Genomic DNA, 24893 nt, shown 5'->3' on the forward strand with positions numbered 1-24893 from the left:
TAAGTTTAAAGAAAGTAAGAGTTTGGGGCAAAATGCAGGCTTACGTATATTTCATTTTCTGAGGTCCATGTGCATATAAAGTATCTGAAAGGAAAATGAAAAAAAAAAAAACCCAAAAAACCAAAACAAACCATAGCATCTGGCCTCACATTCCAACTCAGTGGCTATCTTTTCTTTTAATAATGCCATCATCCCTGCTAAGAGCTTTACAACTAAAACAACCTAGCGTGCTGCAGCAATTGTTGATTGGCTATTTTGACTGACAGTAAGCATCAGCTCTGGTACTGAGTTAGGACTGGGATTCCAGCTGTTGGGGATAGCAACAGCTTTTCATTGCTTGCTTTCACAAGTAACCCGCTGCAGGGAAAAGTGCTGTGTCACATACTCAGCTAAATGGAGTTAAATATAAATGCCTTAGAACTGACTTTCCCTGACCAGTAACCCTCTCCAGGGCCCTCAAAACCAGGGTTGGAAAATACCAGTGAAGAGGCCTCATGTCATCATACATTCAGGTCACCAGGGAATGATTTGGCATTTTCTTCCCCTGTAGCATGCTGTTTTCAGAGAGAATGAGAGAAGGAAAGAACGAATTACCAATCCACCAGGCACTAAACACTTTGGATTTTCACTGCTCTGTTCATATGCCTTATTTAGTCTCCTTGTTACCCACAGCTAGATGGTCTATTAGAATTCCTTCGCTTTCATTTACCAGAAGAAATCATAAAGGCGTGATTAAACCGACAACCTTAGCCTTAATAACAGTTCCTGATCTGATGTAGTTCTAAGAACCTATAAAAACGATACTACAGGGATCAACGTCTTCTTTTTGGGGCTAAAGTTTAATGTAAATCAATCATTTATTCTGGATATATCAGGTGATTAATTATTATCTTACTCAGCATATGGAGCAAATGTTAATAACTTCTTCTGAAGGGAAGAATGACCCACAGGACTAATTTTTTTATATTACTTTATTTCTTTCATTTTGTCATCTTAAATTCCCTGAAATGGCCAGTCCAACGTGGCTGTAGTTTAGCTAACTACACAGCTTCAAATTCTAGGTTACAGTGAAACTGTGGGTGGATGGACTTTTTTGTTGTTAAACACATATTTAATGTGCCTGGTTCTAGGGGTACACTGGTGAACAACAGACACAAACAGGTATTGGGAAATAAAACATGGTGTATTAAAAGCTAGTTAAAATGAGGAAATTACAGAATGCCATGAACTTCCCTCATTCCTTCTTTCTTTATTCAACAACTATTGAGTACTAAGTGTATGTAAGATAGGCATTGTTCTAAGTGCTGAGGATAAAACTATGTGCATATTCTCATGGAGCTCATTGCTCTATATAACTGGTTGAACTGAGGTCTGGGTCTACATTCCAAGACAGCTAGAGTGACAGATCAGAATGAAGTAAAGAAACAGACGGAAGATAAGAAAATGTCTTCTGGGGGGTATTAAAAAATATAGAGGCAAAGCCATAGTGAAAGAGTAGAGTTTTAAAAGAAAGGAGAAGGGGATAGGATGGGAGAAAATGAGAGCGATATCAAGGACCTTATCTATATTCTATTACTTGGGTGTTATTCCTGTTTCTAGGACAGACTGTGTATAAACCGTCATCTCTGTATCCCACACAACTAACAGGGTGCCTGGGACGGTGTTACTGGACCTAGATTTATATGTCCGGATTACTCGCTAATTTGTGGGATGCTAGGTAATTACCAGAATGCCTTTAATACTTAGTTTCCTGTAGTACTACCTCACAGATTTGTTTTATTTAATAATGATAGCTTACAGCCAGTACTTACTATGTGCTAGGTACTATTATAAATAATTCAAATGTATGAACTCTCTTAATTCTCATAACAATTCTATGAGGTAGGTATTTGTCTTAGCTCAGACTGTTATAAAAAAATACCATAGATTGGGTGGCTTATAAACAGCTGAAATTTGTTTGTCCCGGTCCTAGAGGTTGGAAGTCCAACATCAGGGTGTCAGCATGGTGAGGGCCAGACTGCTGATTTCTCCCTTTGTTTTCACATGGGGAAGAGCAGAGGAGGGAAGCAAGCTCTCTAGGGGACTCATTATTAGGGTTTTACCTTCATGACGTCATCTAATCCTATTATCTTCCAAAGGCCCACCTCCTAATAACACCACATGAGGGGTAGGGTTTCAACATTTGAATTTGAGGCGGGTACAAGCACTGAGTTCATGGCTGTATTAACCCCATTTTATATACGAGGAAACTGAGGCACAGAGAAGTCACGGTAGCTTGCTCAAGGTCATACGTGTAGTATATGGCAAACGAGGAATCCAACTTCATCTCCAATTCATCTCCAAAGTTCTTTCTTACAACCTTCTTCTACTCCATCATTTATTGAATATTTATCAAGCCCTTATATTGTCATGGAACTGTGATAGATAATACAGATACAAGGGGTGAACAGAACATCCGGTTCTTGCTCTCCTGGAGTTTATTGTCATTAAGCAAATAACATAACCCTTCCCGTGTTCTCAGCCTTCCCTGTTTTCTCCCATTTCTCTGTGTCTATTAATCCTCCAGCCAGACAGTCCAGGGTTGATCTGGATGAGCAAAGCCCGTAATAGGGTCTTCCTAGGTCTCCTGGAGGGCTGGGGCCGGGATGAGGTGACCTGTTGGGAAGAGCCAGACTGACCTTTTTCTTGGCAGTGACCTGGTTTGTCTCCTCCTTTCTCTCTGAGCCTCGGGTTAAAACGGAGGGATGTGTCTCGAACGTCTTTTCCGCACTTTCTCTGATTATTTACCCTCCTCCCCAGCACCCAAGGCCTTTCTGACATCCCTGACCCGGCGTCCCTGTGCTTGAGGTACATTCCTACCTCCTTGATCCCCAGGAGACATTTTCCCTCCTTGGAGTCTCCAGAATTCCACGCGGCCCTTCCCTTTCGCCTGTCCCGGAGGAGATGCATGGTCCCCGCCCAGCCTCCAGACCCAGGCTTCGAGCCCGCCCCGAGCCCACGGGCCGCCATTGTCCGGTCTTATCCCACGTCCCTGTTTTCCTCATGGGGCGCAAGTTTTGGGAGCTCCCAGTCCTGGTTCCCCCAATCGCTGGGGCCTCTGACCAAAGGGCAGGGAGGTCGGCGCTCGGGCCGGCATCGGCATGGGCAGAGAGGCGAAGGGCTGCTCAGGAGGGCCGGGGCGCGCACAGCGCAGTCGCCCAGACGGACCGGACGGTGGGGCCGACCGCGGCCATTGTACTCGGTTGCCTCGGCCTCAAGACCTGGTGGGCATAGCGGCAAAAGGCGCTGACAGCACCCTAAAACGACACCCCCCCCCCCTCCTCTCAGATCATGTGTTTTCTGTTGCGAAACATAACAGACAAACAAACAGGGAAACGACTTGGTTTCTCTTTCTGGCGCAGAAGGAGGACGAGGAACGAGAGTTGAGCGGGGAGGTGAAAGCGCGAGCCTCCGCCGCGCGCCCGGTCACGTGGTGCCGCAGGGACCGCATGGCGGCGACCCGCGCGCCCCCGCGTCCCGGCCGGCCAGGCAGCCCGGGCGCGCGCTCCGACGGGGCGGGCGCATGCGCAGGGGGGCGCGCCGCCTCTGCCCCGCGGCGAGGGTGTCTATGGAGAGGCGGTGGCCGCGCCTGCTGAGGCGGAGGCTGAGGCGGTGGCGATGGCGCCCTTCCCCGAAGAAGTGGACGTCTTCACCGCCCCACACTGGCGGATGAAGCAGCTGGTGGGGCTCTACTGCGACAAGGTAACGGTGTGCGGGGCCTCTGGCTCTGGGCGGCGCGGGCGGAGGGGAGGAGCGGGCCGGGTCCCTGGGCGGCCGGGCCTGCGCGGCGCCCTCAGCCCCCGGGGGCCGCGCCGGGCGAAATGCAGCCTGCGCAGCTGTCAGCCCCGTGCTCGCTGACCCGCACCTTTCGCGGGTAGTCCACGCCCCGCCCGGCTGGCGGCCTCGGACGTGCCCTCGGAGCTCGCGGCGCGGCCCCTTCCCGGCCGAGGGCCTGGCCACCCGCCGCCCTCGGGGCGGGCTCCCCGCGGCCGCGCCGGGCCTCCCGCCCCTGCCCCCTGAGGGATAGGGGCCCCTTCGCCCCTACCGATCTCTGGGGACCCCGGGCCGGCCACCTGCGGTGGCTTCCTCTCCTCCTGGCGCAGGCTGTTTGTGCAGTTGTCCGCCACCTCCCCCATCAACACTGCCCCCCGCCCTACCCCCGGCCTGTGTTGGGCCTCCCCGATTCTCTTTACGAACACCCATCCATTCTTCTGAACCTCTGGCCCGCTTTCTGGCTCAACGAGCACCTTCTCCCAACTCCTCCCTGCTCATTTTACGCCCCAGCTTTTCTCTGGTTTGATTTGGGAGAAAACTCAGGTTTCGTGGATTACGAACCAGAGAACCTTCACTCTTCTTTTGTGGTCATCTTTTTCCTTGCAACTTTATTGTCCGGAGCATTTACTAGATGTCGATTTTGTTATAAGACAGCTATTCTCTGCTGGAATTCTTTACGTGGGCTCGAATAAAAGGGCCTCGGAACAAGTTGATTTAACTGCGAGAACCTTTTTGCACTCTTAATTGGTGCAGCATAAGCTGAAAAAGCACTTTTGTGGAGATAGTTCAGGGCTTCTTGCTAATGCTTTTTTGAATCCACATTTTTGTCAAAAATTTATGTTGGGGAGAGTCCACATACGGATATTCTGAGAACTTCAGGCAATCCTGCTTCGTGTAGAAATGAACCAAACAAAAAGCATTTAAAGACCTATTGCTTAAGCATGGAAATCAACTTTGATGAACTTTCAGAAATTAAATAGCACTAAGCAGAACCGCTGTTGCGAGAAAAGAGGTGTTCTTAGAGCCCAGGGAGGTGGTTGGAGGATGCCCAGTGTTCAGTGCCAGGCCACACGTGAAAAGCACCCACAACCATCTTTTCCCTCCCTCCATTTTGAAAATTAAAAATACCCGATTCAGATACAGGTTTAAATACCACGGCAGTCTAGGACAGTGGTTCTCAACCTTGTTTGCTCAGTAGACTCACCCTAAAGCTGTTAAAAATGCTGATGCTCAAGTCACTAAAATCAGCATCTCTGAGGCTGGGACCCAGGCATCAAGTATAATTTAAAGCTCTCCAGGTGAGTCCAGTGTGCAGCCAAGGGTGAGAACACTTATCCAGGAGAAACATAATGAATGGGTAAGCCGTTAGTTAAGCTGTGTAACTCTGGAATTTAAAAAAAAAAATATTTGTTTATTTATTTTTGGCTGCATTGGGTCTTTTTGCTGCGCTCGGGCTTTCTCTGGTTGCCGCAAGCGGGGGGATACTCTTTGTTGCGGCGGCCGGGCTTCTCATTCGGTGGCTTCTCTTGTCGCGGAGCGTGGGCTCTAGGCGCGCGGGCTTCAGTAGTTGTAGCACATGGGCTTAGTAGTTGTGGCTCGCGGGCTCTAGAGCGCAGGCTCAGTAGTTGTGGCGCATGGATCCAGCTGCTCCGCGACATGTGGGATCCTCCCTGACCAGGGCTCGAACCTATGTACCCCGCATTGGTGGGCAGATTCCTAACCACTGTGCCACCAGGGAAGCCCTAGATTTTTGAGTTAGCTTACCGTAGTGTTTTTACCTGCTCTGGCTTTGGAACTTAGTTATTATGACAGTATCCTTTAATTGCAGGAAAGAAAAAAATGGGGAGGTTCTTTTACTTTCTCAAAACCAAAAAGGGAAAGTTAATGAGGAGTAATAGAATTTGAGGTCTTCTCTCTAGACTGGGGAGAGGTAGTCCAGGACCACCTGAAATTGTTATGGAAATTTTGGTGCATGTGTACATTTTTCTAGGAGGTTTGTGGCTTTCGTCAGGTTTCCAAATGATTGTGACCCTCCCAAAATGGTTAAGAATCACAACTTTATCTAGCTACATGCTAGACTAACCACCGTATTTAAAAAATTGAAGAAGTCAGTCACTAATGTTGTGTGTCATTACCTGGTGATTGAGAACGTTAGAACAAATTTTGAAAATACAGTGCCCTTTTTAAAAACAATATTTGAGTCAAATAAGATTCTTTTTGGTAGTTAAATGTCCCCTTTTGAAATAAGTAGGAAAGCATTTTCAATTTGACATAGCAGAAGTTAAAATTATCACTAATTTTGAGTTAATTAGATGTAGTTAATGAGATTGTTGTATACATTCATCAGGAAGATTAAAAATTCCAATTTTCTGAACTGTGGATCAGAGACCAAGGTGATTTAGGGGAAAAAAAAGAACTGCATAGGAATTATACATTCGGATTTCTTCTTGATACTGATAGTTAATTGGTATCTCTCCTAGGATGCCCTTTGGGAGCTAAAGGGGAAAAAAGTATTTTATAATGGCTAAATTGTCTTAAAGGAGTATATTTTTTTTTGTTAATAAGTTTATTTATTTATTTATTTTTGGCTGTGTTGGGTCTTCGTTTCTGTGCGAGGGCTTTTTCTAGTTGCGGCGAGCGGGGGGCCAGTCTTCATCGCGGTGCACGGGCCTCTCACTATCGCGGCCTCTCTTGTTGCGGAGCACAGGCTCCAGACGCGCAGGCTCAGTAGTTGTGGCTCATGGGCCCAGTTGCTCCGCGGCATGTGGGATCTTCCCAGATCAGGGCTCGAACCCGTGTCCCCTGCATTGGCAGGCAGATTCTCAACCACTGCACCACCAGGGAAGCCCAGGAGTATATGTTTTTATTCATTTGGCATCTCAACTTTTGCCTTTACCATGTTTTGCCTGTACAGACCAAGGGTATCCAGCCCAAACAGCATATACTAAAACTTTACAAAATGAGAACTAGTTTTTGTGCTTAAACGAAGAAAGATACAAAATATGTTATTTTATCGTATTCTATATGTTGACTCTGAATGCCCAGTAATTATAAAGAAGTCAGTTTTATTTTGAATATTGACTTTTCAAGTACAATATATTTTAGAAGCATCCATTTATTTATTAGCAACAACAATTATTTATGTGCTTAGACTAGTTTATTTAGAATAATTTATTCTGAAGTTGTGGGCCATTTTAAATATTGCTATATTATATCTAATTTAATACTTTGCTCATGGGTTTCCTTTTACATTTATAAAAGGTTTTATGGAAAGGTTTTTCACTGTTGTTATCCAGACAGCAGTCCTTTTAGGTACGCAAAGGCAGAGATATTTGTTTTATAGCTGGGGATTTGTAGGCCTAGATTAGTTAGACCGACTTTACATAAGCAGTTAGTGATAGATCCAGATGGAAACCCAAGTCAGGATCATGATTCCTAGTTTAATTTTCTTCGTATAAAACCAGAGTAGTTTCTGAAAAAATTTTCTGGTGACAGTCTATTATGAAATCTTTCTGCTAATTCACTGACCTTCCAAATTAGGATGATTTTAGGCAATATTTACATTGGATCACATCCTTTTTTCCAGTTTATTCCAATTCCTCAGTTTTTCCTCTAATCCTCAAAACTTGACAACATTAATTCTGCCAGTGAGCGTGGAGTTTCTACTGTCATTTGGCCCTGTAGTAGCTTGTATTGGCCATGCGAGATGTAGTTCCTATTCTTTAAGAGATTACAGTCTAACATTTGTGTTAGGATGGAAATCCAAATGCCCGATAGTGGGAGCAAAGGGAGGTATTTGGTCAGCTCTACATTAAAGTGTCAGGAGTGGGCTTACAGTCTCTTTGAACTGATTTCTGAGAACAAGGTAGGTGATGGTTGTAAAGATGTGCATAGTACAGAGCTTTCCAGACTTTACAATAAACCAGCTATAAAAAAATTCAAGTGGTGGAGGCTTTATGGAGTGCCCAAGTTTTTCAGGTAAGGATATTACCTGAAGTGACATCTACTTTATCATTTTATAAAGATAGGACATTTAATGAGCAAAGCCATAGGGAGAAAATAAGCTCAGAATAATTCGTATAGATTATTTTTAAAAAATTGAATGAGTATAGCTTTATGAAGAATTCATTTAGTTTTCCTCGATTTTCTGTATCTCTGCCTACCTGTAAAAACTGTTATTGACTGGCATTGGGAAGATTGATTTATTGGAGAGAATACGTTTTTAATTGAGAGCTAAGGAGAGGAAGGAAAAGGGAATTTAATGAGTTCTTACTACATGCTTACTTACTTTTAATCCTTACAAGAGCCATGTGAGACAAGTATTATCCCTTATTTAAAGATGAGGAAACAGGCTTAGTGGTTAAGTAACTTACCCAACTCACTCAACTAGTAATTAGGGGAGCCCGAATTTTTAACGTTTAGAATTTGTTTCCTTTCTGAAGCCCATGTTTTTTGCATTACCTTACTGGTTCTGCTATTTACTACTAGCTATAAGATTTTATGCAGAACATTTCACCTGTGGATCATACGTTTTTCTATCTGTAAGTTAGTTTGAGCAGATAGTTATTAAGGTTTCTTCCCTGAGTGTATCTCCCTCGATTAAATGAAAGCATTGTCTGGCCAAGGAGAGAAAAAGTAAAAACTTATTTGGGGTAATAGTATTTGAGTTTTTGTTATGCTGTTTTTCATATCTGTTTCTGAACTTAAAATCTAGTCTTAAAGTGACACACAACTTCAAATCAGTTTGAAGCCAGGCTGTAAGTATGATTTTAAGTTGTAGAATGTCTGAGACAGAAAATCAGTTTTTTTAAATTGTTTACATGATACTCTTTTTTCTTTTTTATAAATTTATTATTATTTTTGGCTGCGTTGGGTCTTCATTGTCTGCGCGCCAGGCTTTCTCTAGTTGCGGCTAGTGGTGGCTTCTCTTGTTGCGGAGCAAGGGCTCTAGAGCGCAGGCTCAGTAGTTGTGGCGCACAGGCTCACTTGCTCCACCGCATGTGGGATCTTCCCGGACCAGAGCTCGAACCCGTGTCCCCTGCATTGGCAGGCAGATTCCTAACCACTGCGCCACCAGGGGAGTCCCAGAAAGTCAGTTATAAATTCTTTTTAAAATATGGGAGATACCATGTTACTGATTGTTACTACTTGTTGATTATGTGTATCCTGTTCTATGGAGGTTCCTTGTTGAATCTGCTAGGCGTCAGAGGATACACGCTTATAGGTCACTTAGGAACTTTTATAATCCTACTGTAGAACAGTGTTTTTCAAAGTGTGTTCTGTGACCCATTACTGGGTCATGGAATCGATTTTGTGGGTCAGAAATAGCATTAAAAAAATGAGGGGGCTTCCCTGGTGGTCCAGTGGTTAAGACACGGGCTTTCACTGCCGTGGACCTGGGTTCGATCCCTGGTCGGGGAACTAAGATCCCACAAGCCATGTGGTGCAGCAAAAAAAAAGAAGTGGAAAAGTAAACGATAGAGTACATCACAGATTAGGGAGGGAAATATTGTTTCCTGAAATTTGTTTGAAGTGTTTGTGATGTGTGTGTCTGGATCGTGCTGTATTTCATACTAAAGGTCATGGTTAAACATGTTTTAAAAAACACTTCTTCGGGGCAGCATTTCTCAACTGCAGCACTGTTGACATTTTGGGCCAGACGGTTCTTTGTTGTAGGGGCTGCTGTCCCGGGCGTTGTAGAATGTTTAGTACGTCCCTGCCGTTTACCCGCTAAGATGGCAGCAGTGCTTCTGCAGTAGTGACAATTAAAAATGCCTTTAAACCTTGTCCATTAGTTCCTGGGGGGCAAAATCGAACCCCTGGAGAGAACTAATACTTTAGAGCAAGCATTCTTTCTGACAATTTACTCTGTTGGCTCTGAAGAGATAGCTTTATGATTAGGACTAACATTGCATCTTGTGGAAGGTAAGTAGGTTTTTTTTTTTTTTTTTTTAAACATCTTTATTGAAGTATAATTGCCTTACAATGGTGTGTTAGCTTCTGCTTTATAACAAAGTGAATCAGTTATACATATACAATATGTTCCCATTTCTCTTCCCTCTTGCATCTCCCTCCCTCCCACCCTCCCCATCCCACCCCTCTAGGTGGTCACAAAGCACCGAGCTGATATCCCTGTGCTATGGGGCTGCTTCCCACTAGCTATCTATTTTACATTTGGTAGTGGATATATGTCCATGACACTCTCTTACCCTGTCACATCTCACCCCACCCCCTCCCCATATCCTCAAGTCCATTCTCTAGTAGGTCTGTGTCTTTATTCCCGTTAGTAAGTAGGTTTTATAGAGAGACTTGACCTCTGTTTTGTTGTCTACCAGTTGTAAGGTTTTGGGTAAGTTATTTTCTCTGAGCTTCAGGGTTTTCACCTATAAAATGGGAATTATAACATCTACTTCCTAGGATTGTTGTTAAGAATTAAATAATATCTAAAAATATTTAGTATAGTACCTAGCACGCTGTAGGCCTCAGTATGTCCCAGATATTATTAGGGTCTAGGTTTATTTTTTTTCTCAATCAAGTCTCTATGATTGAATAACTTTCTAGAGGCAAACAATTTAAAAAAATGATTCACATACACAAATTTTTAAAAATTAAACTGTATATGCTCAGGTTATTCTTTTCACTGCTAAATTTACTGACTTTAGGTACCAGGTTAAAAACAGTTGCTCTTTTGAAGTGGAGAAAAACTGACTTGGGTAGGATAAGGACTTCTAATGATAGTTTTGTTTGGGTTAAATATAGGAATAACAGAAAAACCTAAGTAGGCTTATATATGTTGTATTCCGTGTTCTTTAAATATATTGACTTATTAAATCATCACAAGAACTCTATTAGGTAGTTAATATTATTAGTCTTATTTTACAGATGAAGAAATTGAGTGAGGTACGTAGCAACTTAGTGACTTGATGGCAGAGATGGATTCACACCTAAGCAGTCTGGCTCCAGAGTCAGCACTTTTAACCACTCTGTGGGATTAACTCTGCATAATGGAGAGTCCTTTTGTCTAATTTGGTTCTCAGTCTGTAGCATGAACCTGGTCTTTACCTTAGCTTGTTATTAAATCCGAAGGATTTTCTAATAGTCCAGTGAGACTGTATGCAAAACTTCCTGGATGTCTTTTACGATGTTATTTTCCTTATTTTCCATAACTCACGTGAAGACATTATTTAGTTTTTTGCCATCCTTTTTGTTTTTAAAGAATTTCATAGCCATTATTAATGCTTTCATTTGATTTACCTCTTATTTCTACTGACTTATTTTTAATTTTTTTTTTTAATATAATGGCACATGATAGTATTTGCTGAGATTAGCCACTAGTGGATTTTGTTGTGATTTTGTGTGACATTTCTTAGGATAAAATCTACAACCTTGGTTTAACCAAATCCGTCCTGTCTATTATTTTTGTATGGCTCAGGAGCTAAGAATGGTTTTTACATTTTTAAGTAGTTGGAAAAAGTAAAAAGAATAATATTTTATGACATGTGAAAGTTACATAAAATTTAAATTTTAGTGTCTATAAATAAAATTTATTGGAATATGGCCACAGTCATTCATATGACTACTTTTGGGCTACAACAACTGAATTAAATAGTTGCTACAGACAGTATACCTCACAAAACTTAAGATATCTGACCCTTTCCAGAAAAAGTTGCTAACCCCTGTTGTATTGGGTTGGCCAAAAAATTTGTTTGGGTTTTTCCATAATGTCTTATGGAAAAACCAGAACAAACTTTTTGGCCAACCCATAGATAATTTATTTATTGTGGTTACTGTTCATTGTCTTATTTCACTAGATTGTAAACTCTGTAAAGGCAGGGATGTCTGTTTTGTTCACTGAGGTATCCCAAGTACCAGAAACAGTGCCTGGCTTACAATAACTGCTCATTAAATATTTGAATAGGGTAAAAAAACCCCATGAATTTATAAAACTGAATGATTAATTTTCAAAGTAATGCTAGCTAATATATATTAAGCACCAGTTCATTTAAATCTCACAGCAGGGCTTCCCTGGTGGCGCAGTGGTTGAGAATCTGCCTGCCAATGCAGGGGACACGGGTTCGAGCCCTGGTCTGGGAAGATCCCACATGCCGCGGAGCAACTGGGCCCGTGCGCCACAGCTACTGAGCCTGCGCGTCAGGAGCCTGTGCTCTGCAACAAGAGAGGCCGCGACAGTGAGAGGCCCGCGCACTGCGATGAAGAGTGGCCCCCACTCGCCACAACTAGAGAAAGCCCTCGCACAGAAACGAAGACCCAACATAGTCCAAAAAAAAAAAAATAAATAAATTTATGGAAAAAAAAAATCTCACAGCAATCATGTGAAGTACAGGCAGTTTTATTATTCCCATTTAACACCAAGAAGAAACTAAGACATTGAAGGAGAAAAGTAGCTTACCCAGGGTTACACAGCTAAATAAATGGTAGGACTGGAACCTAATCCTAGAGAATCTGGCTCTAGGTCTGGTTTTCTGTAAATGACTCTTATACCCAATCCATCTGCTTTTTCCAGTAGATCATTGGTTAAGTTATATAGTGGAATAGTCTTGCTTTAGGAGTTTGTCTTTTCTGATGCTTTGTCATGAGCTGACTGTTCCTGCCCAGAACAGGCAACTAAGACGACTTAGACTCTTCTCCATTTTAGGAATACTAGATCAGACTTTACAGAACAACTCTAGGAAGTATGGTGTTTGTAGCTTCTTTTTCTCCATTTACTGTCTGTTGTTTTTAACCTAATCAGATTTTCCCTCTTAAAATGAATTTTGAAACTGGAATTGACATAATAGAAGATAGATTTAATATGACAGTGGAGGTAATAGAAGGTTTGAATATTACTTTGAACTTCATCTTGAGTCAAGTTTCCCGATAATATATGTGCTTTGAACATGAGAATTTAACTTGACATTAAATGTAAAAAAATAAAATTATATCAGAATAGTCATTTTCTCTTGTTGAATAGTAGAATTAAAGAAAATGACAGTGTATATATTTCTTTATATTTTCATTGATTTTTATCTTTCCTTCAAGTGCATTTACTTTCTCATGCCCCGATATACAAGTTTTTCACATTGTATTATTGCAGTGCTTCCACTCTAGGAAGTACATGATCCTTGTATAAACTGCTGTTTTCCCCAAAAAAAAAAAAAAAAAAAGAAAATCAGTTCTTCTAAAATTATCTAATAATGTTCTAGTAGCTCAGTCAATGTTTTCTGAACAGATCAGACTCATCTTGATATTAAAGTTTAAAGAAATTATAATAGAAAGTTTTTGAATTTTTTACATTGTAAAAGTAGTATAATAGCATAAAGAACATTTGAACATAGAAAAAGCGCATCACATTATCCTAACACAGCTCTTTCAATGTTTACATGTAACTTTATGGAGTATCTGTATTTAGTATGTGCACAGAGTAATGGAATTTTAGGTTTCGAGGGAGTCTGGTTTAATCTCTTTTATTTAAAGAAACTGTGTTTTGTTGGTGCATACATCCTTTCCTTCAGAATTCAAACCAACATCTTCCTGGCCTGGGGCACTTTTTATTATACCATTATAACTTGTTTTTTATGAATTTCCTTTCCTACTTTAACAAAGTATAAGGGAGGTATTTTGATATGTACAAAACTAAATAGGAATGCATTTGAGTATTTCCTATTGGTGCATATTTGCATGTATTTATTATGCCTTTCTTTTTAAATTTTTATTCAGCTTTCTAAAACCAACTTTTCCAACAACAATGATTTCCGTGCTCTTCTGCAGTCTCTGTATGCTACTTTTAAGGAGTTCAAAATGCATGAGCAGATTGAAAATGAATACATTATTGGTTTGCTTCAACAACGCAGCCAGACCATTTATAATGTGCATTCTGACAATAAACTCTCTGAGATGCTTAGCCTCTTTGAAAAGGGTCTGAAGAATGTTAAGGTGAGTTGCAAAAATGGATATTTATCACAGCTTGTGCCATCTTCTGATATGTCATTGGCAAAACTTGTTAGCATTTTATAGTAAATGATGTTACTATAGTATAGTAAATGTATGTTAAAGAAAAACAAATTACTCTGACACTTGTTAAAGATGGTAAGGAAGACTTTATTCAAGGGATTACTGCAGTGGGGTTTTGCAGTCGGGGAGAGAGATTGGGCTGAATTCTTACAGCCAGGGAGCAGGGGTGAGGGTCAGGAAAATTACTAAGAGGAAATATCAAGGCTGGGAGATTCTTGCTAGACTGACTCTTGCTTCCTTTTGCTGAAGGTAGACCAAGGTGACAAGATATTGAGGGTGGATAGATATTGAGGGTTATCAAATGCCAAGGGTGGTAGTGGTGGGGTTGATAGACTGATTCAGGATGATTTTGGTAAAACTGGACTAAGTGGGCCAAGGACAGAGCTCAAGGTCAGGGCCTGGCTGAGAAAACTCAGTGGAGCCTGACTCAGGTTTGATGAGAATCTTTATCAGTTACCTCTTTGTTACTGTATGTAAAATTCTATCATGAATGCTGCTCTCCAAATCTTAAAGGTGTTTTTGTAAGTTGAAATTTCAATTACTGTAAAAATTTTACTTTCTGATAACATTTGCTGAACTCTTAAAAGAAATCTGTAATAAATGCAGTTACTGGTGACTAAAGGTAGAATTGTTACTTAGAATGAACAGGGCCATGGGGTGGTTACAAAGAATAATTTTTAATTGTATGACCTAAAATTAAAGATATTTTTGGGTGTAGTTTAGGATAATGGTGTAGAGAAATTTCCCTATTAATTATATTTACGTATTATAGGAAATTTGATCTTCATTTGTCCCCCTTTTGGCTTGGTGAAACATAGACTTAAGTTGTAACTGTCAAACCACCATGCACCTTTCATTGATAGATTTGTGTTCTAGAAAGACTGTTCTTAAGCAGGGAAGAGGATGGATTGAAGGGAAAAAAAAGACTCAAGCAGGAAGATTGTTATAAAAAATTATTGTAATAGTCTCTAGAAGAATACACAGTAGCTATTTGGTGGGGAGGTAGGAGATTGGGTAGGGATAGGGTACTGGGAGGGAAGATGGTATAGGAAGATTTATTTTTTATTGAATACTCCTTTGTACTGTTTGAATTTTATATCATGTTCATGTATTACCTATTCAATAAAATGATTAAGATCAGAACTGAAGTAGTGACTAGTGGAGACAGAAGGGAAGGGACAGACTTGAGAGTAGTGTAGGACATAAAATTGATAGAAGGTAGTGCTTGCATATACAGGAAGGAGGAAAGGAGAAAGAGAAAGGAAATAAGAGTGAGAATTGAGCTTGACTTCCTAGGGAATATAGAAGAGGCTAAAAAGATCCATTATGGGCAGGTTGGGTTTGAACTGCTTGTGCAGTCCAGGTGGGCATTTATAAGTAGGAGGCGGCATTAGTTGGGCTTCAAGGTTGGAAGGGTAATTTGGTTTGGAAAAGCAAATTTGATAATTATCAGCATGTAAGTAGAAATGGAAGCCACTTGGGCATGCTTAAGGAAAATGTGTAAAATCCTAAGAGAATAGGACATTGGATAGACTATTGGGAAGCAGTTTAATAAATTAGTTCAAAAAGGAGGAGACTAGAGAGGACTCAGCAGGGTTATGATATTCCCACATTTTAAAAGTTTCATTATTTTGTAAATTTTCCACTTGTACTAAGTTGAGAGGGCTGATACAGAAGTGATGGATAAGTTACAGGGAGATGTGACCATAGTTCATATGGGGAAGAACTTTTTTAGCTGTTGTGCAGAGTTAGAATGATTTACCTCAAGGTACAGTGAGCTCCTTGCCTTTAGAAATGTATATGGTCTTCTTCAGGATAATGTAACAGGTATTCTGAATTGTTTAGTAGAGGATACACTAGATGACCTTAAAGGGATTCTGTAATGATATAGTCCAACAGGCTCTTGTGAACTGCTCAGAGGTATATTATTAGGAAAACGGACACATTGAAATTGTATAAATATATGCATTAGAAATCAGTAGAAGTTTTGAGCAAATACTTGCTATATTTAGACTTTTTATGACATTTTTAAAAAGAAGTATGAGATCACATTACTAAAGGAATTCAAGGTTCTTTTAAGAGATGTTTTGAGGCCATCTTTTATGCTTAGAAAAGTACAGAGACCATTTTGCTATTTGTTAGTCTAATTTTTTACCCTGACGTTTCAAGTTACATTTCACACTGACTTTCTAGGATCAGATACAGTATAAATTACGAAGCGAAATTTTTATAGAATACAGTTTTTTTTGTTTGTTTCTAGAATGAATATGAGCAGTTAAATTATGCAAAACAGCTGAAAGAGAGACTGGAGGCTTTTACAAGAGATTTTCTTCCTCACATGAAAGAGGAAGAGGAGGTAAGCATAATTTTTCCTCTTTGTGATTTTGCTTTATAAAATTGGAGAAATGTTATTTTTCCTTTGAGTCTTCAAAATAATACATAGGAAGATGAACCTCTAGATCATTTTAGAAAATGAAGAAAAACCCAAGGAAAAAAAGCATTAATTTTGTTTCCTTAGAGAGTTTGTTGCTTTTCATTGACTGAGTGATTGATTTAATTCATTTACTCAAAAAATATTTATTGTCTTATTTATTATGTGGATGGCACTGTACTGAATGTTAACTTTTTATGGTACCCTAATGTCTTTTCTGAACCTTTAGAAGATTCTTTAAACTTTTTAATGTTTTCTGTATTTCCATTCTAAGTTTAAAGAATTTTTAGTGTTCTTTTTTTAGTAGTGGATTTTAGTAATTAAATAGTGGTGTTAAACTTATCACTCTTATGCCTAGTGCACATGTATTAGGATATCCCTGAATGGATGAGCAAAACATTTTCTCATTCTCTTTCTCTAAAGTGGGATGAGTATCAGGGTAAGGAATAGAGAAAATATTTTATGAGGAACTGGATTCTTGTTCAGCTGTAAATCAGTTATTATAGTGATTCTCACTATAAAAAGGCTTCACCTTATAATCAGTTGGCCATTTAAAAAAATCTACTTTTAAGCCCTTTCCAGACCAATTAAGTCAGGTGGGAGATAGATATTGACATGGATATATTTTAAAGGTTCCCCAAGTCATTGTAATATGCAAATATGCAACCAGCATTGAAACCACTGAGTTACTAGAGCAGTGTTTCTTAACCTGTGATGCACATCAAAATTATCTATGGAACAAAGAAAAAAAAAAAGCCCTTGGCTCCACCTCTAAAGATTCTAATTCTGTCAGTTGGAAGTTGGGACTAAGCATCTGTTTCAAAGAAGAAATCTCCTAGATAATATTGAATAGTTGAAGGTATCAGTAGAGCTCTGACTTTTATGGTTGGCGGTACACTGGGTACGGTTCTCATATGATTTAGAGGCCCTGTTTGGGTAGAGGTCAGTTGTTGTAGTAGCAGAAAGCAGTTACCTGACCTAAATGTCTCACCATAGGAGAGTGATTTAGTGTATGATAAGCTCTGTACAGGAGGACCTCCTGGTTTGGATGCTTTTAAATTGTTTCGAGATTGACTGGAGAAGCCATAGAAAGAAGGATCTTGGTGGTGGTATTCTTCTTTGCAATTTTTGGGTAAACTAACTTGGTGGTAACAACTAAATTTTTATGTTTTCCAAATATGTGGTCATAATACTACACTTGAGCCATTAATACTTTAAAAGATGTAGAGTAAAACAAAACTAATTAAGCATATTACCTTATGAGTATTTTGTTTAATTTAGGTTTTTCAGCCCATGTTAATGGAATATTTTACCTATGAAGAGCTTAAGGATATTAAAAAGAAAGTGATTGCTCAACACTGCTCTCAGAAGGATACTGCAGAACTCCTTAGAGGTCTGAGCCTATGGAATCAAGCTGAGGAGCGGCAGAAGTTTTTTAAATATTCTGTGGATGAAAAGTCAGATAAAGGTGAGAGTCATACGTTTAGGTAGCTAGCGATTTATTCGTTCCAAGGCCATTTACTTCTTGTTGATATGACCTTTATATTTTGTTTGAAGAATAATTTAGGCCATTTGTTTTCAAGTATAGTGAATTTAATTGAGGACAGTAGTTTCTATCTTAGAATTTAGTATTGTCTATGGTAATTTAACAGCTCATATACTTGGGCCATGTGCAGTATAGTGTTTCTTGAAGGAGTTTCTATCTATATAATAATAATGATAATTTTGATTAGTGAGAATAACTATCAATATTACTTATATATAAATATATAATGATAATTTAATAATAATATTTTATTATTAATAATAATTATTATTTTGGCCAATCAAAATTATTGAAAACTACCATATACAGAGCACTTTTGCAGTGTCATCCAATTTTCTGAGCTCCACTGACCATAGTGGCTGTTTTTATCCTTCCTTGTTTTTTCTTTTTTTTTAAAAATCAGTTTTCAAAATCATGTAATGCTTATAGTTTTATCTCGACCCTTTCTCATTCTCTTAGCTTATATCCAGGAATACACAGGGGAGTGAGTATGGGAGGCATAGTTTTTCTATGTATAGTCACTTTGAGAAAACAAATGACAGATGTAAATAAAATATCTCTGCTTTTTTATTGATAGACTACTTCCTCATTTTTATTCTTTCTTTTGTTTGATAGCTTTGCCTTTTAAAACATCATTAAATAAAATTATTGGCATCCTGAGGCTAGTAAAAATTCCTTTGCTTTTGCTAGATGAGAAATAGCAATGACATTCCTGTTAAAATTGCTTGAAAGTATTTGAAATTGGTCCTTTTTTCTTATTTTTATTTAATAAAGTAGGTGAGATGCATGTTGGAACAAAATTGTTTTTATAGGTTAAGCTATAATTAAACCCATAACGCTTGTGTGCTTCACTCTGAAATGCAGCTTGTGCTTTAGACATCAAGTCAGGACCTGTTGTATCTGGTTTAATTTTAATTATAACATGGGACTTAAAGGCGTCACACTTACTATATTGAATTTTTCCACTCCTTCAAAGTAAATTATAGCTGTATTATGTTTAAAATATTTGCCATTTGTAAAGGGTTAGGTTAAAGTAATTGGATCATAGCATTTCTATATTTAAGTTGCTTTGTGAAGACAAATCAAATACATAAGGTACTCAGATTCTTTTTAGTACATTAATGATGAAACTTTTATATTTTATATTCTTTATTGTGCACCTCATTTGCAGTTTTCCTTTGGAAAGTTGCTACTGAAATAACCCATTATAGGAAATTGGATATCCAATGACTGTTTTCTATAATAGCTGCTAACAAAAGATTCCTGATAAATGTATACCAGCATTAGAAATATTTACATTATATTGTCTCAGCTGGCTCATAAATAGGATAAGGTTGAGGCACCTAAAGGTTATAGAGGTCAGATTTCAGAGTTCTCACATGAAACGTGAAAATCAAAGAGGGAACACAAGGAAGATGCTGACTGGAGTTGTAATGCATGAATGGAAAACATTGTGAGATTTGTGTGCATCATTAAAAATGCCCTGGATTTCTCATTATCTGACCGACTCTACACTTGCTGACTTAAAGCTGTATAACCTGTTGGGTTCCTTTTTCAAATGATGCTTCTTATGCTACAAAGTGAGTATTGTTTTTTCTGCGACGCCTTTGTAAGAGGAAGTAAATCCTGTGTTCATTATTGTAGCTCCCACTGATGAAGTATGATTTGGACCACGATAGTTTAACCCTACAGGTTCTTAACAAGTTTAACATCTCCATGTTACCTCTAATCCATGTTATTTCCTTTTCACATCTTGCAAGCAGGAAGGAGTGGACTTTAGGCACTGGATTTTATTTATAGAAATGTGATTGTAATTTCTTACTGCATTTGCTCTTATAGCCTTTAATGTTAAAGGTTTTCTTTTTTATTTCAGAAGCGGAAGTGTCAGAACAATCCACAGGTATAGCTCATCTTCCTCCTGAGGTAATGCTGTCAATTTTCAGTTATCTTAATCCTCAAGAATTATGTCGATGCAGTCAAGTAAGCACTAAATGGTCTCAGCTGGCAAAAACTGGATCACTTTGGAAACATCTTTACCCTGTTCATTGGGCCAGAGGTAGGTAAATGGGATGCTTAGTTTGTTTTAAAAATATTTCAATCTATTTTTTTTTTTTTTTAAGGTATATACTCATAGACATTAATAAGCAAGGCCAGGGAGGGAAACTCTGAAAGGTTGACTAAAAATAGGTTTCATAGTTAGATTATATGTCTTTGTATACATTTTTTAAAAGCTAACAATTCTGAAGTACTCATGAGTGAATTACATGATGTGTGCAATTTCCTTTCAAATAATTAGGAAAAAATAGTTGGGGATGGAATGAAAAATAATTAGCAAAATGTTGATAATTTTTTTTTTTTAATAAATTTATTTTATTTTATTTATTTTTGGCTGCGTTGGGTCTTCGTTGCTGCTTGTGGACTTTCTCTAGTTGTGGCAAACAAGGGCTACTCTTCATTGTGGTGCATGGGCTTCTCATTGCAGTGGCTTCTGTTGTTGTGGAGCACGGGCTCTAGGCGCACGGGCTTCAGTAGTTGTGGCTTGCGGGCTCTAGAGCACAGGCTCAGTAGTTGTGGCGCACGGGCTTAGTTGCTCCATGGCATGTGGGATCTTCCCGGACCAGGGCTCGAACCCGTGGCCCCTGCATTGGCAGGCAGATTCTTAACCACTGTGCCACCAGGGAAGCCCTGATAATTGTTGAAGATAGGTGATGAGTACATAGGTGTTCATTATGCTACTTGTTTAATGCTGCTTATTCCTACTTTTGACTATATTTGTAATTTTGCATAACAAAACGTTAAAAATAAAATTAATAGGTTGTCAGAACAGCTTTAAATAATTAGATGAGTATTTTAAAAATACAAAATAAATTAATTCTATAAAATTTAAAGATGAGGCACTGTTATGTTTCCCTTTTGATGGTAGCTCAAGATAACTGAATGTATTTTTGTCTTTAGCATATTTTTTTGTGATTAGTAATGCCTCATTCTATAAATTACAATTTCATATTAGTTAATTTCATTGTGGTAAGTTAGTTTTACATGTGAACAATTAAAGAAAATTTTGCTTTCATGAGCATATAATGCAGTCATGGGATAAATACAACTAATATGGCATATATTCTGTCACTGAATTAAAACAGTTTTTCTAGGTGAGTACCTCAAATTTCACATTAATTTTTTTTAGTTTTTTATAATTTGTCACTTTGACATGGAAATATATACTTTTACATAATTAAAGTATGAGTCTGATTTAAAAATTGTTTTATTTTTTATATCAATATGTAGCACTTTTAAATAAGCTTTTGTTAGATATATAATATTTTTTACATGAAGCTATTTGGAGTATTGGGTAGACTTATATGATCCAAATGATTAGAATTATTTTTATGCGGAATAATTTTTCTTATTGTAGGATAATATATTAAGTGAAAAGTCAGATAAGGCAAGTATGGATATATCACATACTTTTTTATTAGCTGTATTTTTGATTATGAAGAATTACTTATTAGGTAGTAATACGTAATTAGGTACTGTTTGATATAAAGATCAAATATGATAATGCTATGCTAGATTTGTGTGAAATTAACCAGATATTAAATATGCTGCTTTTTTTTTCTGTTTTTAATATGCTTAAACAAAAAGTTCCAATAAAAATGGTTTTAATTTAATTTATTTATGGTATTTGTTTCCTGTGATTCTTGATCACAATTGATTTGACCCCCTGCAGGGGATGTTTTGAAATGCCTGTGGAGGCATTTTTGTCCCATTTTGGAGTATTACACTGGCATCCAGGGGGTAGAGGCCAGGGTTATTGCTAAACACCCTGCAATGCACAGGGAAGCACTCCACAACAAAGAATTACCCAGCCCAGAATATCAATGGTGTTAAGGTTGAGGAGCCCTCACTTAGATGTAATGTTAGGAATTCAGTAAAGTAATTCTGCATTGTCTTGCACTTCACAATCATGTAATTTAATTGCAGCGTATTCTCCAGGATCTTTAAATTTATGGTTTAATTTTACCTTAATCTTTCCCTTTTTCTGTTCCCACCTACTTCTGAATTGCTAATTCACTACTGAGCAGAAAGTCTTGCTTCCTTTTGTTTATTAGCAATTGTCTTAATGGGGGTATTGCTGGAGCCAGTGTGAAGCCACAGTAGGGAAAAAGGTTAGGTTGTTTTCAGTGATTTATGAAATTTCATGTTAAGACTGTTGATAATTATTTTTCATAGTTTTTTGGTATGTCTGAAATTGAATTCTGTGCTTATTTAAATGTAATTTTTTAAACCACAATTGTTTCTAACAATAGATGGCTCATTGTGTATGGCTCACATATTTTTTATGTGCAGACATTTTTGTTATAAATAGGTTATTTTTTTGTAATGGTAGCCAATCTAATCTTATTTTGTTCCTTTTGTTTATTTGTTGAGTAGGTGACTGGTATAGTGGTCCTGCAACTGAACTTGATACTGAACCTGATGAGGAATGGGTGAAAAATAGAAAAGATGAAAGTCGTGCTTTTCAGGAGTGGGATGAAGATGCCGATATAGATGAATCTGGTAAGCTATGTCTGGAATTAAAATTGTTACATGGTGCTTTAATAATTACTGTTACATTTAACAAGTACTTAGGTGCTAGGATTTATGTATTTTGTGTTTTCTAAAAAAACTGGTGTTTTTAAGCCTACTACTTTTTAAACTTTCACGGAATAGTAAGCGTATTTAAAATTCTGTTTAAAGTAATTTTTAAATGTATATAGGCTTGTTTCCCATATGTTTTTATATTTATTTAAACACTTTAAAAAAATCAGAAAATGATGGCTGTTTTCCTTATTGAAATAATATACATTCATTATAGTGCCATGCAGTTTACAGTGTGTTTTTAGGGCCACTTTATTTGATCAGCTCAGTAGTATATATTGAGTCGTGTGTGGCCCAGAGGAAGGAGCATAAAGCTGTTGAACCTGTTTATTAATTTGTACACAGTCATGCCACTTGCCTCACATGGTGGTTATAGAATTAAGAAGTAATATATATGAAAATTCTTTGTAAACAGTAAGGGATTATATAAACTAGTGTAGCTATTCATTAAGCACCGTGGGAGAATTCAAGGGTGACGAAGACTTTATCCCTACCCTCAAAGAACTCACAAACAAGAGAATTTAGAATACATGATTCTTAATCAAGGTATGTATTGGAAAATGCTGTAATAGAGGTGCAGAAAGATGCTCTTTGGGAATATGGAGGAGAAAGACACAAATTCTATCTTAGATGTTACTTTAGATAATGATTATTAAAAGATGATGAAAATAGTAAAAAAAAAAAATTAATAAGATATTCTTCTACTTCATAAAACTGAACCTGTAGGAATTTTTTATTTAGAAGTTGCCCACTTACAGTAAGCTGGTCTGGTAAAAGAACTAAACTTGTGGAAAGTAAGGAATATAAATACAAAGATTATTGTTTTAGCAGCAAGTTTATTTTTATGAAATGAAGGTGCAAAACACCTTGGTATAGTTTTAAATGTTTGGAAGGTGTCATATAAGGAAGAGGTCTATTCCAGTTAGATTTGGTGATTTGCTTATCCTGTGGCAGGCACTTTCTGGGCATGAGGTTAATAATGAACAAAATGGAAAAAAAAAAATCCTTGGCTTTGTTTAGCTTAAAATTTGGAGGGGGAGGCAGGCAGTAAACACAGGCAAAATATATACTGTATTAGATAGTGTTAAGTGCTGTGGAGAAAAATAAAGGAAAAATGTGCCAGGAAGAGAGGTAAGAAGTTACCATTTTCAATAGATTGAGTAGTTAACATCCCTTGAGAAATTTGAGCAAAGACCTCAAGGAGTTAAGGTCTTTACTCAGACGTCACCTTAGGGAAGACTTGATTTATCCATTCTAAAAAATCAATTCATAATACCTGTGTTGAGTTTTAAAGGCTTTATCAAATTTAATGTGTTTATCTCAGCACTTAAAGATAGAGAAAGAGACGGCTGTTGTTTTCTTTCATATTGAGAGGGAAAGGTTAAGGTTATAGTGGTGGAGCCTTTCTAAGGTCATATATCTGTTTAGCTGTTTAGTGTATCTAAGAGTAAACTTTGGATCTGTCATCTGTGTTAGTGCTTTTTCAGCTTAGCTGTCTTTACTAGTCTTGTAGAGAAGTTATTATTCTTCATAGGATGTTTAGTTTTCTTTTTTTTAGGATTTCACAGTAAACAGTACACATTTAGATAGAGCCACAGAAACAAAAGAATCATTTGGAAATAAAATTGTAGTAGAATAAATAGGGTTCACTAAAAGCCACTTTTACCCCTATATTTCACATAAATGTCTAACTAAAGGAGGAATTTAGAATAATATCTGTAAACATGGAAACAGTCAAAAATTCAGAATTATTGTTTCTATTTATATTCTTTTTGTCAACTACACTCAGTTTTGTTTTAAATGAGACTTCCTCAGCTTATCCTGTTAAACTGTTTTATGTTTGGAGACATTTGAGTTAGGTCTTCAGGTAAGCAAAAAAGCAATAGGATCCTGAGAAAGGTGATAAAATTATTAGTTCATTCTTTTTGGTGTAGTGTGTTTTTTTTCCTTATATCAAATTGGAGTTTGTAGGTTTTTTTTTTTTTTTTTTTTAACTTGTTGTTACGGTAGTGCATCCTGTTGTACACATCTAAACTCTGCAGAAGTTATTAAGCAGAAAACAAAAGCCATGCTCATTTTTAATTTCTTAAAAATTCTAAGGTACTTTTCTTTGCTTGATTCATTATGACCAGCCTAACTTAATTGTTTCAAATCTCTTCTAGCTCTGTGTCCCTTTTATTGATATTTATGTAAAATAATGACTGACACTTTTTATTATTTTTATTATGGTTCATTTTCTTCTTGATATCCTATATTCTCTTGAAGAACTTATACTATTCTTCAAGTAGTAAAAGTTTTTTCCAAAATTTTTTCAGTGCCTGAAACTAGAGTTATTTTTATCTTCCCTCTGCTAATTAGCTTGAGAAGAAAATTACCTTCAACCTTGAAGCATGTTAAAAAATTCTTCCTTTCATTCCCATTTAAACCTTTTTTTTTTTCTTTTGTCTCTTTTTA

The 24893-nt window shown here is 37.9% G+C and overlaps 1 protein-coding gene across 1 annotated transcript in view; it reads left to right on the forward strand.

Moving 5' to 3' along the window:
- The first annotated feature begins 3559 nt into the window (after window positions 1–3559).
- FBXL5 (F-box and leucine rich repeat protein 5) overlaps window positions 3560–24893 on the forward strand; it is a 48507-nt gene continuing 27173 nt past the window's right edge. Inside the window, exons 1-6 of the mRNA XM_036852662.1 lie at window positions 3560–3741; window positions 13531–13746; window positions 16085–16180; window positions 17537–17723; window positions 19675–19857; window positions 22233–22358. Coding sequence (XP_036708557.1) covers window positions 3658–3741; window positions 13531–13746; window positions 16085–16180; window positions 17537–17723; window positions 19675–19857; window positions 22233–22358 — 892 coding nt within the window. The 5' untranslated portion in view covers window positions 3560–3657. The remainder of the gene's footprint in view (window positions 3742–13530; window positions 13747–16084; window positions 16181–17536; window positions 17724–19674; window positions 19858–22232; window positions 22359–24893) is intronic.

The sequence above is a fragment of the Balaenoptera musculus genome, chromosome 5 (genome assembly GCF_009873245.2).
Source record: "Balaenoptera musculus isolate JJ_BM4_2016_0621 chromosome 5, mBalMus1.pri.v3, whole genome shotgun sequence".
NCBI classification, from domain to species: domain Eukaryota; kingdom Metazoa; phylum Chordata; class Mammalia; order Artiodactyla; family Balaenopteridae; genus Balaenoptera; species Balaenoptera musculus.